Source organism: Camarhynchus parvulus, chromosome 6 (genome assembly GCF_901933205.1).
Source record: "Camarhynchus parvulus chromosome 6, STF_HiC, whole genome shotgun sequence".
Lineage (NCBI taxonomy): Eukaryota > Metazoa > Chordata > Aves > Passeriformes > Thraupidae > Camarhynchus > Camarhynchus parvulus.
The window spans coordinates 15,118,326-15,136,522 of NC_044576.1; the positions used below are offsets into that span (position 1 = coordinate 15,118,326).

Sequence of the window (18,197 nt, forward strand, 5' to 3'; positions counted from 1 at the left end):
ATATAGAAATATGGTAGCTATATTCTAGCTATAATTCTATATTCTATAATTCTATATTCTAGCTACCAAATTAATTATATGAGAGTTAAGTAGACTAAATCATTAGAGTTAAAATTCATTTCAGTATTTACCTTCTAAAATTAATGTCTAAAATTTTAAAATGTGTTTATCATTATATATATTTCAGTAACATAGCTCTTCAAAGTTGCTATCTAGCTAAAAATTATTTATTCTGGTGTTTTGTGAAGAATGGTAGGAAACATTAGAGTTGGGATCCAAACTGTCTTTGCTCTCTCACTTGCAACACTGTTGAGTAGAAAAAGGAGGAAAACATCATGTCTGGAAGTATGGTGTTAATCTGAGGCTATGAGAAAGCATTAATTATTTAGTTATAGTGTTGCTGCAAAGTTGAGTTTGAATTAATTGAATGCTAAATGCAGTTGTTTCTCTCCCATCGCATACGTGCACAAGATATAGTGTTAAGTGATCTGAAAACTATAAAGGACCTGTTACTTCAGTAACATCAATTAGCACATTTGAACTTGGGATTTCAGCATTTATAATGTTTCTTGAGATTATTCTTTAATTCAGGTAATCGAAACTCTCAGCTAACTAATACCACTTTTGTCTCTGTGTGGGACATGGTTCACAATTTAAAGGGCAGAAAGCACTGTTGGAATGTAGTTGAGGCAACTTTAGTCTCTCCATAATGTAGCTCTAGCCTTCCATTGCTCCAGAACGTTTTGTTCTGGACAAAGGAGAGGGATGAATGCAGCAGGTACAGCAAGCGTGTTAGGTTTTTCACAACCAAACCAGTAGTGTCTTTAGTCAGGATATGGATGCAGTAATGTTGCAGTGTGTCTGGAATATTGTGTGACATGGTGAATTTCAGGGGTCCAGACTGTATGAGCCCTCCTCTATCAGCATTAAATGCATAAGCTGTAAGCATGCTGGCCTGTTTCTGGTGGAATTCGTCTTTGAAGATGAGTTGTTGAGCCTTTTAGACCATGTTTCTTTTGGTTATTAGAGGAACTATGTTTTTTTAAATGCAGGCAAGCTAGACCTAATGTCATAAGAAAATTCTGTCTTTAGCCTCTACGTTTCTGCCTCCTTAAGCAATGTGAGCTGTCATTTTCTCTTACTCCCCTCTGACACACTGTGTATCCCTCCAATTGTCTCACCCTCCCACTCCCCTAGGGTTAGGGTCCTGAAAACCACAAAGCCCAGAGTTCCAGGCACACTGCAGCTGCAAAAGGCATCCCAAGGGGAACACAGAGCTGCCCCAACATGGCTTCCTCCACTGCTTTCTCCTTTCAACCAGCCTTAGCCCAAGGCTGCTTTTACTGCTCTGCCTAGGGTTAGGGTTATGCTTTGCATTTTATTTCTACTGCCTCGTATTCCTGGAACAGTTTCCCAATCTTGGCTGCCAAACCCTCCCTCCCTTTTCTCTGCTCTTGTTAACCCTTTTATTCCAGAAATCGTTCCCACATAGTTTACTTGACAAATTGTCTCTCTTTTGTAGCCTTCCTTTCTTGTATCTACTGTTCTGGGTCATGTTTCTTAATGTGAGATAGTACATATGGCAAGATGGAGTGTATTTTCCCCTATTTTGAGCATTGTTTTCATTAGATCTTCATACAGTGATTAGTTATAAATTCCCCTTTTCATTTTGAGTGCAGGATTTTTCATATAGTTCGCTATTTTCTGTGTCCTGTTAAAGAGCAGGCACATTTTATCCTAACATAATTGCCAGGTTGTGGGGAGTACTGTCTGTATTACAGCAAATGCCATCAGCTAGCCTGTCTGCACAGGCAAAGTTCAGGTGTTGATCAACCTGTAGGAATGTGGAGTAGGAAACACAGGCTCTGGGCAGGCTGGGTGGGGCTCAGCAGTACTCCTGTCATTGCTCAGCTTCACTGCAGTGGTAATTATGCTGCCATGGCTGTCATTCCCTAGCATGGACAAGCTCACAGAGGCAGGCACGAGATGGATCTGCTTACTGTTTTTAAACCATTTTGTGTCTCTTTCTTTGTGGAACAAGTCTTTCCAAAAAAACAAGCACAAGACCCACCATACTAGTAGAAATACATGTTGGTAAGTGATTATGTTGTTGTATGCAAGTGGTGGATCAAGTTACTGTGCTTTCTGCAGTGCATTTTACAGACTGAGTACTCTGTACCAGACTAGACTGAAGGAAATGTGCTCTCTGTCCTGCTGAAGACCTCGCCAGATAGGCAGATGCACATTCCTACTTGGAGAGAATTTTTATTTTCTGGCAATTCTCTTCTTTCTATTCCAAATGAGATAAGGCAATTGGATCACTGATTAAAAAAAATAAAATTGTAATATGCTGTTTTCAGTTCACCTATTTGAACTAAGCTTAAAATTTATTAAGAAAGCCAAAGAATCCCTGACAACATTAATGTTGTGTTAGACTAAGTTTCATAATCAACAGTGTTCTGAATGCTTCTTTTTTTTTTAAAAAAAGTCCTGCTTCTGATATCATCTGTCCTTGTCTCTTACTGCTACATGTGAAACAGAAATAGTTTCATAATTGTTTTATCCTGTAAATACTTATAAAAATTTGTAAAATGGCACAGACTAACTCCATAATTTTGTTGTAAGGTTAAACGTGTTTTTTTCATTATCAGAAACTGTAAGTAAACTTAATATTTAATTTCTTCAACACATAAACAGTTTCCATGTTAATAATAAAAAATTAATCCAGTTTTCAGTAATTGATTGCATTTCATTGGGTATTTTACTACTACCTGTAAATTTGGGGGAAGAGTCCCCAAGATAGCAGCGTTAGTCTCCGAAACCTATAATTGAGCATCTTGCAGTTTTCAATACCCAGATCACTTTTACTTCAGCTGTAGTCCAAAGCAGAGGTCTGTCTTTTGCTCAGAACTCTTGAACTTTTCTGACAAAACTTCAGTTTTATCAGAGGGGAGATTTGATTGCAAAAATGGCACCTTTTTTCCTGAGTTGTCCTGAGTACTGTTAATTAAGATGTTAATGAGGTCCTGGACTTAATTCTGCATGAATGAATATTTTAAGGATGCAGTACTTCATAGCAGAAAAAATCCTACTTGTAAACAGTTGACTAATTAAAAATGTAAGACTATAGCACCCACTCTAGTAATTAAGTCTAGAAAATGGGAGAAAGACTAAAAGCTAGTGGCATGTAATTACAGTACAGTTTAAAATTAATATCTTTGAGATGTATGTCTTTTCAAAAGAGTTTCTTTTTTGTGAGTTGATTATCTAAAAACAAGGTAGAAACAAGGGGAAACAGAAGGTATGGGGTTCAAATTATTGTTGTTTGTGTAGTGAGCATGGCATAGTGTAGGGTATGGAAATAAGTGTGCATTGCCTGTGATTTTGTAACAATTGCAAACACAGATGGTTTGAGAGAAAATTAAACAATTCCTCCCACATGAAGACAGGGAAGTCTAACAATAGTCACAACTTTTTATCACCCTGTTTCTCTAGCAGTCTCTGTCCTCCTGTCTCTTACACATCCTTTGTCTATGGAAAAGTAACAACAGCGTGTGAAGCTGCTGTGGGGTCCATCAAGGCCATAAGGACCACACTAGGCTGGAGCTGCCTCACCCCACCATGCAGGGGGCTCCATCCACCCTCTGCTGGCGCAGGCAGCACCCTCAGCAGCAGCACCCAAAGAGCACAACTACAGAGGCAGGCAGTGGTGGCTGCCAGGTTCAGCCTGGACTCCAATCACCAGGTGAGTGCACAATGATCAGTCAGGTCAGCAAGGTAGAGCATACTTGTAGCCTGGTTTGGGTCTGCACTAATCTCAGGTGCAGCTCACAGCTCAGGAAGTGGAGGCTGGTCAGGGCATTCAGAGGCTGTTGGTGGGTGCAGTGCCCCTACTGAGATCTATTTCTGCCATAATGCTTGTGAAAAAGCAAATAATGACTTTTCATTGCCCAGATGGCCGTGAAGGCTTGGAGAAGGCAGTAGAGCACTTTGGATTTGCTCCTGTCTTGTAAAAACCAGGCCTCCAAACCATTGTCTCACCCAGCCTGGGTAATCTTCAAAGACCTTAAGTCATGCCTATTACACTCATTTTACTGTTCTTCCCATTGTCTTTTTTTTATTCTTTTTGCCTGGGCAGATTTATGGTTTGCTTATATCACTTTTGGCTCTCTCTTTTTTTTTCCTTATTTTTTTCCTTTTTAAGTTTTTTTAAATTTTTTTCTTTTTCTTTTTTTAACAGGAGTTTGTGTTCTGTTAAGAGCTGTCTTGCAATAGACAAGCCAGCAAAAATGCATTTTTTTTGTTTTCTGAGTCCTGGAGACTTATTTCAATCACACTAAGAGAACTGGATAATTAGATACTGCAAAGGCTGGGAGATATGCCATGAGCATTACACTGGGTGGAGATCTTGTGAGCAGAACATCTCAGTTGAAGGCAGGCAGGAGGGCGCTGCTGTACACAGCTGGGGAACTTGTTCTTTTATGAGCCCAGCACATTCTGACCCTGAATTTTAGTGCAAATACACCAGAAACAGGTGAGCACAAGAACTCAAGAGCTTTCCTGAGGTTTTAAGATTTCATAGAGCATACTTGGTGTTCTGGTGTCAGTTTGGATAAACTTTCAGTGTCATAGTATTAAACCTGTTCCCTAATGTCATATGTTCCTAGGTAAAACTGATTGTAAAAGATTATCTCCTATGTGTTATGTAACAGGAGGAAGAAACTGAATATAGAAGATCATCCTATTGTTAATTAAGGTGAAATTTTCTAAGTCCTCATAGGAAAAATGGTTAGGCTGCTTTCGTAACAATTACAGATAAACTTTCATAATATACGTTCTATATTAAGATACTTCAACTCTGACTGACACTGAATTATCTTGGGTTTGCCAGTTTGACTGTATTTCCCCACTTGATTAAGTTACTTAGGAGAAATCACCAGAGAAGACGTTTTGCTTTCTGCAGCAGAATAGCTGATCTGAATTGTGACAAGCAAGGAGCATGAGAGAATGGAAATGTGATTCTTGTCCATATCTAATGCGGAAGGAACTGCATCTATTTCCTGTTCCCACAGCTAAGCTGGAGATGTTCTGCTGTGATAGAGCATACGTGTTGATTCCTGATGAAAGCAGGAGGCTGAAGATGGTGTATTCCCTCCCTTTGGGGTGACTGAAGAATTTACTTTCCACCTGGTGGGGGGATTGTAGAGCAGCTTGGACTGCCCTTGTGTTGCAAGGCTCTAGCCTGCAGTGTTTCTGGCTCTGTGTCCCACAGCTCTGTGTGTCTGGGTGCAGAGAGCAGCTGCTGTCTCATTATCCCATGCTGTGGGAAAAGGGTGAGGGTCAGAGTGGGCACAGACTTATGTGTCAGGAAAGGAAAAGAAAGAAGGAGAGGTATGGCCAGAATGAAAATGCTGTTCTTCTGGTGGCCTGATTCCTAGACTTGAAAGGCTCAGTACCATGTGAAATGGAGCAATGGATCCTTCCCTTCAGTTCTCTCTGAGGAAAGTGCCTCCTTCCTCTCCGGTGAGCAGTTGCATTACAGAGACCTGTGCATCCCCAGAGCACTTACATCCCCTTAGCTGGTGGAAAGCCCTGACTTATGTGAAGACTTCCACTGCTATAATACCTTTAGTCTTTCCTTTTCATTTCAGCAGATGTGTGCTCCTGCCAAGCTACCTGTTATTTCTATCAAGCAGCATCAGTGACTGCTGAAGGCTGAAATTTTATTTACTTGGTTTTTAACAATTCTTCAGGTTCCTTATTTGGAGATCTTTAAGCAGGCTGAAAACAAAAGGCAACAAACTGCTTTCCTTTCCCAAATTTGTCCTATGCTGAGGCTGTGAAACTTGTGGAGGCTGGCGGTTCTGACATTTAACTTGAGGGAATGCACCAGTGTAAAAGTCTGAAATTCCCTTGCTTTGGAAAATGAGGTCAGTTGCAATGACCCTAAGCAGTGAGTGTATTATGATGGGGAGAAGGCAGGGAGGTGAAAACGTGATTTCCTGGAAGCTCTTATGAGGAGGATCTTTTTGTTTTCAGGGGAAGGGACTGGTTGCTAACAGGCAATGCTGGGCCATGCCTCTGTCACTGGCATGTGAAGGAGTAAACCTGTTATTTATTTCTTTTTGTAATATAAAAGAGCAAGGGAACAAAGATCTGCTGCAAACAAAGGTATCTATTGTGTACCCAAACACCAAGAACCTTGCAGGAGTCCTGGGGTGTCTGTGCAGCCCTCTGCAAAGCTCACCTGGAGCCAGCCTCTCCAAGATCTCTGCCTTCATGTTGTCTTCAGACTTCATTGCACTGGCACAAGGGTAAATTCATGGCTGCAGTTGGGTTTCCACCAGGCTGGGATGAGAGGAGTATATGCAGATGTGTTTAGCATGGACTGCAGTTTGTTGCTCTTGCAGAAGGTGTGAAGTTACTTACCTGTCTAGGGGTGATAAAAAAAGAATTAAAATAATTATTACTTCATCACACAGGTCATCTCCTCTTACCTCAGACTGGCACATTTCAAGCCTGCTGGCCAGCTGGCAGCTTTCTGGCTCAGCACAGGTCTGTGCTGAGAGGCTTTTTCCCTGCATGGGGACTTGCCCAAGCAAAACACAGAGCTGGCTGGAGGCTGCAGCCCTGTCTGTCAGAGCAGCATGGGCACCATTTAGTGTTTCTTGCGTCTTTGATCTGAATTTTGTATTCCTTAGGCAGTCTCTCATGGCACGATTTGACTGGCAGTGCATGTTAGCTGAAACACATGGCTAGAGCCCAAAAATGAGCATGGCAATTTCATTGCAATGTGGTTGTAATTTTCACAATATTTTTTCTACCCAATATGTGAAATACAAGCAGCATTCATTCTCCTGAGCTTTCTACTAATTCTTTTGCTGTGTGGCTTGCTGTGTTTTGCTGACACTACTTACCAGGTTCCCCATCTTTGTGAGAGAGGGGCTCTACCTGGAGGTCTGGCATACAGATACCACCACAGGCAAAGAGAGAGGGGCTTTGGTATCTCAGAATGGAGCAGACTAATGAGGAATTTTGTGTCTTGATGACACCATTAAAGTGGAATGGGTTCGAAAATCAATCAGATTCCTTCTCTGATTACTGTGTAACTCAATTACTGCAGTCTCCCTAGGGCCCAAGGCAACAACCATCTCACAGGAAGCGCAGAAGAAAGGCCTCTGAAATAGAGCTATTGTGGACAAAGGCAAGATCTTGCTGCTATGCATTCCAGACAGAAAGATTATATTATGAATAATGAAAAAGGCTGGGGAATTGTACTGGTGACACTGGGGTTTGGGTGGTAAGACCTTCTGTAGCTCAGCTGGGAATGCACTGACAGTTCTTGATAAAGGTGTCAGATGGTACCCAATATCTTCCATGTGCCTTGGCATGAATGTACCAGAAGCTCCAAATACTAATATTCTGGTCAGTGGTTTTGGGTAAGTGCTGGTCCTGAGTGTTTGTACTGATCTCCCACAATCATTTCCAAGCACTGGAAATATCTGGAGATCAGATGTTAAAACTGCAGGGTTGAGGTTGTTATCTTGCTTTCATATCACATCAGTTGCTATGTGGTTTAGCAGGTGATAATTCAAAAAGCAGTTTATGTTTCACATTAACACTGTGTATCATTAGGAAACAGAGCATCTAAGCCTTTGTCTTAATGCTGGTGATCTGTGGGATATCTGACCTTACAGCTGATGCTCTCTGATCTAGAGATGCTTTTCTGGCAGGATGGGTGCCTGCTGAGCCTGCGTCCTTGGACCTCTGAACATTCTTGCTGTGCATTCTGACTGCCACCTCCCTCAATTCACACTGAGGCAGTCCTGGCAGGAGTTCAGAGTGGACCTCAATTTATCTAGAAACCTGGTTTTTTTTGTGGTGTTAGATTCCCAGGAGTTTGATGTCAAAAGAGGACGCAGGTATTTTCTTTTCCTTTAAGAGGGAATAATTTTCACTGTAATTCTTTTTTTTTTCTTTCTCCAGTATAGCTATTTCACAGCTTTTTGGGTATGACTGGTTTCTGACAGTTCTCTTGATTTTGTTCAGTGTATTTGTTTGTTGCTTTTTTTCTCTTTTAGTTTGAACCTAAACCAGCTGATGCAGTCCCCAAAGAAAGAAATGCATCCCGTGCCAGCTGGCGTGCCCTCTGGCTGTGAAGTCTTGTTAAAGAGATTGGAGCTGACAGATTCTTGAGCAGCAATCTGATACAGGCCTTTTTTTTTCATTTGCTTTTTTGAGCTCACCCTTGTAACAAATGGGGGCTTGTTTGGGAGCTTCGCTAGAGGCTTGAATGGAATCATTGTTATCAAAACACTGCAGTGATTCAGAAGTGCCCAGCAAAGGGGATTCTTCTCCCTGGTGCCCCTCAGCTGGGCACTGCAGGTGTGGCAGCCTAGCTTAAACTCTGGTTTCATTCTTATTCTATGGAATAATCCAGTTGTCCTGTGATTTTCATCTTTAAACTGATAACTGGGAAACTGAAGCTACAGTTCCTTACAAAACAGAGTCAGTTCAAAAGTTAAAATTAAGTTGGAGAGATGAATGAGTCCAACCAGAGAAGTGTTTTCCATGTTGATGCTTTGGGGATAAAGAGTTGTAAAAGTAGAACCTTGCCAGGCTTTTGCATAAATCAACATCATCTTGATTGTCTTACCTTTACCCTGGTGTTTAGATTACAAATTCTACCCCAGAAACACTTTCTTGGAAATTCATAGAAGTAAAACTTGGGCTCCTGAGTTCCTCTTTACATTATTTTCTCCTGCAAAACCAGTTTTGTGTCTAATACATGTTAAGATAGTGAATCTTTAAATCCAAAATAGTTTTTATGTTTGTTTTATTCAGTGGGATTGACAAGCAAAAGGAAGTGAGTTATTTGGGGCAGCAATAACTTGGAATTCTCAGGTTTCTCCATCAAAACTGACTATAATTGGAATCTGAGTGAAGTGTTCAGCATGAATTTGTTGCACAGGAGTAGAATGAAGATCACTTCTCATACATGAAGCATTGTGATGTGCATGGAGCTGTGTATTACTCTGTTTTACAAGGAATTCACCTCATAAAAAAGATACAGCATTCTTTGTATGTTTGTCTTTTACCTCTCTCTGCCCTGCTGAATTCTGCCTCTGCTGGCTTCTGCCTCTCTGCAGCTTTGAAACTGTAATGCCAAGCAGGAAGGTGGTAACGTTGGAGTGTTCCCTGCAGAGTCAGTGAGATGGGAAGGGCTTGTTGTGGAGGTGGAAAGGCTATTTTCCTGGCTGCTTTTGGAAGGTTGCACATGTACTATGCGTACTATGCTGATACGCTTGAATTCCTGGTGTATTACAGGGAATGAACTTGCCTTGAGAAGTCATGTTCTATGCTCTGTCCAGGAAATCATATATTCAAAATCAGTAGCAAGAAAAAGAAAACACTATACAAGTTCTATTTTTTACATCTTCACATAGTTATTTCTCACTTTCTCTCCCCTGCCCTTTTTCCAGTAAAAAGTTAACAGTATGTAGAGACAAAACTGAAAGATGATAAGTTGTCTGTATATTGTATTTGCAGTGACCCCCGTGGCAGGAAGGAATGATGCATCTGACTCCATGTTCTCAGAAGGCTAATTTATTATTTTATGATACTATATTATATTAAAGAATACTAAACTAAAGAATACAAAAAGGATACTTACAGAAGGCTAAAAAGATAATAATGAAAACTCGTGACTCTTTCCAGAGTCCTGACACAGCTTGGCACTGATTGGCCAAAGTGTAAAAACAACCCACACCAGAAACCAATGAAACAATCACCTGTTGGATAAAAAATCTCCAAACACATTCCACATGAGCAAATGGAGGAGAAGCAAATGAGATAATTATTGTTTTCATTTGTCTCTGAGTCTTCTCAGCTTCCCAGGAGAAAAATCCTGGGCGAAGGGATTTTTCAGAAAATGTGAATGTGACAGTCTGTGATGAAGAAAACACAGCTTATTGTTGCCAATTCAGCTGGATTTCCAAAGTCAGCTTTGTCATTACATAGGGCCATTTGGGAATGGAAACCCCAATCCATTTGGAATCTTGGGAACAGGGATAATTCTACCAAAAATCCTAATCCATCTGCTGTGTTGCAGTGCAACCTTCAGTAAGTTGTATAGTGTCTCAGTTTCTCTGGTGGAAAATTATTTGTGTGATCTACTTTATATTGATAGTCTACAGCTATTTTGAAAAGCTCATCAGGGCTAAGGTCTCATTGTGCGCTACACAAACCAGTCCCTGCTCTGCTGAGCTTATAGCAGAAGTGTTGTTTGAGATAATACTTAATGATCATCATAAGGCTTGTGTAAAGAGCACTCTGACTCTCTTCCATCTGCTGTCATAAAGTTAGCAGTATTATATCTCTTCATATAAAATCTGTTCGTGATTTTTGTCTCTGCTTCAAGCTGCACCAGCAGTTTGGAAAACAACCTGGTGGGAGTCTTTAGAGTGGGGCTTTTGGCCTCATCTATGAACTGATATTTTCCCTGACTCAGAAGGACTTTTTTCTGTCTAGTAATACACATTACAAAATAGGCATCTGTCTCACAAGTAGTTCCTTTTCTGGTGGAGCTGGTCGTTAGAAACCCCTGGCTTTACTATATCAGAAGCTTATGTGTGTTTTAAACTCATAGACAAACTAGTCTTCTCATATTCTTTCTTATTATCAGAATGGTAGTAACAGAAAAACTCAAAATGGGAGGAATGGAGAAAGGATGAAGATTTCTTTTAGTAATATTATTTGCTATTGTGCCTCCTGGTGTTGCAAGCTGTGCCAGTTGAGCAGGTGGTTCGAGGGTTTGTATATGGTGGAGCACATCTGCAGGAGTTGGGGGGGTGACTAAAAAAGCTTTTTAAAGAAAAAAGGTGGTTTAAATTTTACAGAGAACTCATCATGAGCATGACCGATTTGGTGAGCAACATCTGGCATTGAGGGTGCTCTTGCATTGTTCTGGGAAAGGCAGGAGGTGTGCCCCAAAAATGTGCTTGTATTCCAGGAAAGGCACCAGGGTATTGCTATGGGTAAGTCACACTGCTGTTGGGGGGAGAAAACTCCACTGTGAGTTTTACTTTATTTTTAAAGAAAGGAGAAATTTAGTTCTTTTCTGTGGTGTTTGTTTTGGATTATTTGTTATTTGTTGGCTTTGTTAGGCACTTTTCCTGGAAAAATAGCAACATATGGTGAAATAGTCTGCTGCCATGAACACAAAGCAGGAGGTGAGAGAGCTTCATAACAAGAGGCTTTCATGTATTTGAGACCAACCCAAATTTATGTTGTGCTGTTGGTGATTTAAAACTGTCTTCATGTTCTTCAGTGGCATATGAGACAAGGCGATGAAGGTTTCAGGAGATGTTTCATCTCCAACTGCCACTGAATCAGTTGGCAGCCTTTAAGTGTGCAGTGTGTCCCTCGCCCTCTGTGCTGCCTGAGGGATGATGCCTCTCCAGAGCTGTATTTTGTTACCTCAGGAAGAAAGTGAGTTCCCAGGACAAATAGGGACAGCCTTGCAGAGAGTGCTCTCTCCTCCTCTTGTTAGCTTTGAAATACAGGCTAGAATAAAAGGGTTTCGTGTTTTCTGTCCAGCAGCTTGCAGAGGGCTGGGGGAAAGCCAGGTACTTGGCTCTGTTTGCCGTAGTGTGTGAGAATCTCACCCGAGGTGAATCTTGAGTTGCTGTGCACTGTCAGGACCTTTCTTCCAAAGGCCATTTGGTTGTTCTGTCAAGCTCTCACACAAATGGGATGTGACACTTCCCAGGGACCAGACCTGCAGATGGGCAAGTGATGCTGCCACCCTATCACCCTCTAGTCCTGCCATTTCATCTCGAGCCTGTTAAATGCTGGAGTCATACTGAGAATTGACTTTTTCTTTTTAAATTGCAGGATGCAAAAAGAAGGTGCCATCATGTGAATGTGAAACACCTAAATGAGAAACAGGACGCATGGGAAGGCTGAGCTGAAACTGCTTGTGCACAGAATGACAGACTGATTTGCTACTGGAGACGAGATTCTGGAAACCTTGTTCTTCCAGAGACTTCTGAGTGAGAGGAGAGGAGTCCGAGGAAGCACACAAAAGAGCGATGGGAATTGAGGGCCATGGTTACCTGAGATAAATGGCAGATCTCTGGGAGTCTCTCCTTGTAGCTGTTTGCTTTAGCTTTTTCTCTCTCTGCAGCTGCACTTTCTTTTTTGTGAGCCGCTGCTGGGCACTGCCACGGCGCCACTGGAGATTCCAAGCGCGCCGTGGGTCCGGAGCGTGAGGACGGGGTGAGCCGCCCGCCTCACCATGATTCAGCTGTGGAAAGTGGTGCGGCACGTGCGACAGCTGGAGCTGCACAGATTGATCCTGCTGCTCATTGCCTTCAGCCTGATCTCCATGTGCATCCTGGCTTATTACGTCACTAACAGTCCCAAAATCAAGGAGCCGCCGCCCCTGCCCTTCAGTGACTGCAGCAGCCAGCACCGCATCTTGATCCCACCGCAAGCCAGCTGGAGGCTCACCAAGTCTGTGGACACATCGCGCACAGATCCCGTGGTGCTCGTCTTTGTGGAAAGCATTTACTCCCAGCTTGGGCAGGAAATAGTGGCCATCCTGGAATCCAGCCGGTTTAAATACAGGACAGAGATCGCCCCTGGCAAAGGGGATATGCCCACCCTGACAGACAAAGATAGAGGACGCTATGCTCTAATTATCTATGAGAACATCCTGAAATATGTGAATCTAGATGCTTGGAACCGAGAGCTGCTAGACAAATACTGTGTAGAGTATGGAGTGGGAATTATAGGCTTTTTTAAAGCTAACGAGAACAGCTTGCTCAGCGCACAGCTCAAGGGTTTCCCCCTTTTCCTACATTCCAACTTGGGGCTGCGGGACTATCACATCAATCCTAGTGCTCCCCTGCTCTATGTCACCCGGGCTAATGAGGTGGAGCAGGGTCCTCTGCCTGGTGATGACTGGACTGTGTTTCAGTCAAACCACAGCACCTATGAGCCAGTGCTGTTAGCCAGCACGAAATCCTCGGAGTCCATTCCTCACCTGGCCACTCACAAAGCATTGCATGCCACAGTGATGCAGGACCTGGGTCTGCATGATGGGATCCAGCGGGTTCTCTTCGGCAATAACCTCAATTTTTGGCTGCACAAACTCATTTTCGTGGATGCCATTGCGTACTTGACTGGCAAACGCCTCTGTCTGACACTTGATCGCTATATCCTTGTTGACATTGATGATATATTTGTGGGAAAAGAGGGCACTCGCATGAAAGTGTCTGATGTAGAGGTAAAATCCTAGAGTAGATACCTCCAGAGGTTCTAGACAGATTTCTGGTGTGTGTGGTGTACTGGGAAAGTCAAGATGGCATTTAATTTGAGGGAAAGCATTGATTGCTGCAGTCATACTCATCTTATACAGAGAATTAACCTGCAAAGATGCTGAGGCACCATGTGTGATGCTCTCAGCAGTTTTGCAGGTTTAAATGGAGCACTTTAGGAGCTGGCCTTTCTGTTTAAGAGGAAGGTGCCTGTGGTTGTCTATCCTGTCTCCTCTTTGATGTAAGGAACAAGTATATGCAGGTTTCCTATGCCAACCTATTTGTAGCTGTAAACTCTGCTGTTCAAAAGGAAAAAGCAAGTTGTGTTAGAACAGAACAGAAGAATGTATTTATTATTATTTGGGATATGTTTAAGCTGTATGTATTATATTGCAAAAGTGTAGGCCAGTCCATGCAGTGTAAACTCATACAGTCTGTATTTTAGCCATCTAGCTTTTCAACACACAACTAAATCAGGAAAGGAAGGGTTTTCTCTTACCCTTTGCACCCTCCTCATGTCTGCCACCAGCAACTCTCTTCCCTGAGGGAATATCAACAAATTCACCAGAGAAACATGGTCAGACCAAGCCTTCATGAGAACCATCTCTGTGGCCTCACGACTGAAAAAGAGACATGCTAGCTCTGTGGTTTGCTTTCCTTGGCACTCCCTGAAATAATACAGTGACCTATTAGGAAAGTTTATGGGTAAGAGACAGATTTTGTGGAGGAGAGGCAACTGAGACGGGCAAAGATAAAAAGTAGGAAAAAGGTAACAAACTTAAGTGCTCCTTCTGATTCTCTGTGTCCTTGAAAGTAATGATGAAGTGTTCTGTTTAGTCTGTGATCCGTGTGCATGTGATGTTTCATAGAGCCAAGGATTTCCCTTTGTATCTTCCCCATCAGTTGTGGTTTGTAGCCACTGAGGGAGGTGCACTGCCTGTTTCTCAGGTGTGCTGAGATTTTCCATGGGTATGTACTCTGGATTCCCATTCACCACTTGCCCTCAGGTGAGCCCTGGATGGTACCAGCCATGACGGTGGCAAGCTTGTGACAGCAACTGCTTTAGCATGTTTCCAGAACAACTTCAAGGTGAAGTACCCTTTCAGCTTACATCCAAGGCACAAAATATTTGAGGCAAAGGTGTAAGAATACTGTTGTAGAACTTTGGCCCCTTACCCAAACTTTGTCTGTTCCATGTTCCCAAGAGCCCTCTTCCACCTCCCTAGGAGTCTTACCATGTTTTATGCATCTGTGCAGCATATGTCTTGGTTCATCTCCAAGGTTTTAGGACTTCAAGATTTTATGTTTCGTATGGAGTATTTATTTAAGGAAAATGCTAAAATTTTCTTCATTTCACTTCAGTGTCCCTGTGCTTTGAAGTGCTGAAATGTTCTGAAAGAGAATTTTTTTTTTCCTTTTGTGAAGGAAAAATCACAATCTTATCTTGGTCCTAAGAAGGCCCTACACGCACTAGTCCAAACCAGCAGAGATTCAGAAATTCTCACCTCTGTAGTGTTTCTGGAGGTTACAGACCCATGTGGGAAGGTGGGATAGGTGGCCAAAGGCTGCTTGGGAACAAAGGCTGCTCTAGTGACGTTAAAAACAAACCCAGACAAGATTATTCCAAAAGATGCTTTGTTTGGGTTTTAACAGGGCAAAATGGAGGAATAATCTGTGATCAGTAAGCAGAGAATCTCAGGCAAAGCAGATAAAACCCAGATTTATTCATTTAAAAGAAGCTCTCTGATTGCAAAGCCACGTGAGGTTAATGAATTTTTAGTTTTTAAAAGCGAGAAATAACTACATGGATTTGTTGATAGTCTCTCACCATGGGGAGAGAAGGGGATATAACAGTAACAGAACAGCTGGCATTTTCTTTGGCCTTTTATATGAAAGCTCTGTTTCAGGGCTGATATCTCAACACACAACTCCTTATCTCAAAGCTTAGATTACAGTGGTCAGGGTAGCGGTTTGAAGACTGGATGTTGTGTGAAGGTATAAAATTGACTCTGCTCCACCTTCAGAGACCTTCCCAGACAAAACGACTATTAAAAGAAAGCAGTGAATATAATTTGATCAAATGCATGCCCATAGTACATGTCTTACACAAGAGAAATGTTTTTATTAGTGATGCTTAAAGGAGAGCTGAATAGCTTTCTTCTTTAACAAGAAAAAAAGGAATTGTGCTTGCTTTTACCTTTTACTTTAAAGATGATAACCTTTGAGTTCCTGTTTCTGCTGAAAGGCTGCAGCAGGAGCTTGCAGTCCTCAATAGAAGTGGAACAGTTGGAAGTTGCACAAAGAAAATGTTTTTCCTTTGTAGAGTTTACCAGAGATTTGAGCTGCACATAATTAACAAAACTAAATCTCAGAGAATCCCTTCTCTTCTCAATTTATTCCACATTCAGTCTCTTCTAAAATCATAATCCTTGGAATTTACCAAACCTCCATGGAACTGGCCAACAAAGACAAGCCGTTTCTAATGCAAAAGGATCTGGCTTTTGTGATCCTTTCTGGTCATCTTTAGGTATGAGGAAAGAAGATTAAGTAGATGAGTTTTTGCCTCTTTTGCTGGTAATCTCTGCAAGGGCATAAATAGTGAACAATCATTGCAAGTGAGTCTGAGAGCAAGCTAAGTGAAAATCAAGAACAGTAATTTCATTTTGGAGTTTGAATGGTGAGGGTGCAGAAGAGAGAACCTAGTGAGGTGACTGTCAGCCAGCTCTTGCCTTTCTAAATTGTAGAGGATGATCTTACCTGCAATTGAAGTACTCAGCAATTTTTAACTCCCTGATTCTAAGACTGCAGGGGAGATAGACATAGCAGTACCATGAGAGCTTTGTTTTTTGGCAGTGTTGTTTTGAGCTCTGCCAGTGCTACTGTACGCTGCCCAGGGCACTATCTGCCAAGAATGTGTTTCTGCCACACGTTCCTGGTATGGTTTGCATGAGCATTGAGAAGAGGCTGCAAAAGCACTCAGCTTTCTTCCTCCATTTTTTTATCATCTCTTTCTCTTCATTTGCCCATGTACTGTTTTCTTGGAGTCGTGGTTTTTTCTTTTCTGACCATCTGACTCTCGGCCTTATTTACCTATTTTCTTTTGCCTCTTGTTAGAGGGAGCTGAGATGGGTAACATTTAGGGTTTGTGTAGAACAACTAAATTCTCTGCAAACACTTCTGAAAGTTAAACATTTCTTAGCTCAAAAAGCAAAGTTGCATTAAGATTTAGCCCTGTATTACACCAGTGCCAAGGACACCCTGTTATCTTAGAAAAGGATTTGGATCTAAAGAAGCTCCCAATACAGTCAGAGTACTGTGACTTTCCCCAATTTTTTCCTCACTCCTAGAATGAGGAGAGATTTTATTTTCCCTGGATGACATCAAGAGCTTGTAGTGACTGTTTAGGAAATCTTTGCAGATCTGTCAGTGAGATACAGATTTTTAATGTACTGCAACAAAAGGCACAATTTTAAATGGTTTTCCCCTAACATTTACTTAGAAGTAAATAGTTATTGTAATTTGATATGATTAAAAAGGCTTTTTTAAAATGATGGTTATTGAACATCAGAGTGAAATTTAGACATTTTTACCATTGTGTCCAGAAGTGTGCCTTGGAATGTGGTTTTCTGTCACTTGGGCCTGCAGCATGGGTGCCACAGTTAAGTACTAAAGGCCTCCAAAAATACAGGTTGTGCATGGCAGTGAATGCTCTGATAGACTGAGATAAGCATGAAGCAGTCTGGCCTTGGCTTAAGAGTTCCAGTGGCCAGTGCTGGGAATCTCTTTGGGGACCCCATCAGTGCCTTGCTGGGGTGAGCCTTACAGAGCTTTAGCAGGGAGCACAGCTGGGGCAGGGGCCTTTCTGGCTAGTTAGTGGGCAGGCTTGTATCTTGGAAGGCTTTTCAAAATAAAAGATAACAATAAAATATAAAAACAGATAAAAAGAGATACTTGGATGGATGGAGGGGCAGTTTTCTAGGGGAATAAAGTCTGCCTTTTAGAAGTGGGCGATAGCTTAAATGCCAGCCATCTCTCATACCATGTGAGCAATGAACTTCTTAAATATGCTAATAAAGATCTGTTCACATCTGGCTGGCTGTTTTCTCTCTTAAGGGGTAGCCTGCTCCACAACTCTTGATTGCCTTTTGTTTTAGTATTAGATCATATTATGGATACAAAAGAAATACCACTTGAATCACCTGTTAGATATGATTAGTACTATCATATTCATCTTACTTTATGAAAGAGAGTGCAGAGAGAAGTGCCATTTCCAGCCTGTTCCCACACCTGTATTATTGCACCTTACTACAGCTTACAGACCTCTTGGAACCAATGTGAAACCAGGGAACATGGAATGCATAATGTGTTGAAACAAATGTTCAAATATTGGCAACTTAGTCTCCTTTATCCTCTTCAGGGGAAAGACATTTCATCAAACCTGTGCTGTGCCACCTCACAGCTGTGACTGTGACAAGGACCCAGCATCAGCAGAGGGATGACGCACCATTAACAATAAACTTGCCAGAAAGCAGGATTCCATAGGACTCCATAGTCTCTGAATTTCTGGGGCCCCCATAGTTCCTCCCTGTTCCCTCCCCAGACACAAAGGATTGCAGCCTGCTGGAGCAGGGCTTTTTGGGATTTATTCTCAGACAGATGTGTTGTCATGGTAACCCCAGCCAGGCTTTAAATCTCTTTCTGTGCAGAGGAATGCTAAGCCTCTTAACCGCTGTCTTTCCTCCCACCACTTTCCTACTCAAGCCTGGGGAACTGGATGTGCCTTTCAGGGCAGCAGAGGGAAATGTTGGGGCTTGGGATAGCTCTAGAGAAAGAAAGTGGCACTTTTCTGTCTGAATTACTGGGTGACGTTTTCAA

At 42.0% G+C, this 18,197-nt stretch overlaps 1 protein-coding gene across 6 annotated transcripts in view; it reads left to right on the forward strand.

Moving 5' to 3' along the window:
- NDST2 (N-deacetylase and N-sulfotransferase 2) overlaps window positions 1-18,197 on the forward strand; it is a 125,746-nt gene that overhangs the window by 89,886 nt on the left and 17,663 nt on the right. For all 6 annotated transcript variants that reach the window (XM_030951015.1, XM_030951016.1, XM_030951017.1 and 3 more), the window contains one exon: window positions 11,896-13,291. In XM_030951015.1, the coding sequence (XP_030806875.1) occupies window positions 12,299-13,291 (993 nt within the window). In that variant the 5' untranslated portion in view covers window positions 11,896-12,298. The remainder of the gene's footprint in view (window positions 1-11,895; window positions 13,292-18,197) is intronic.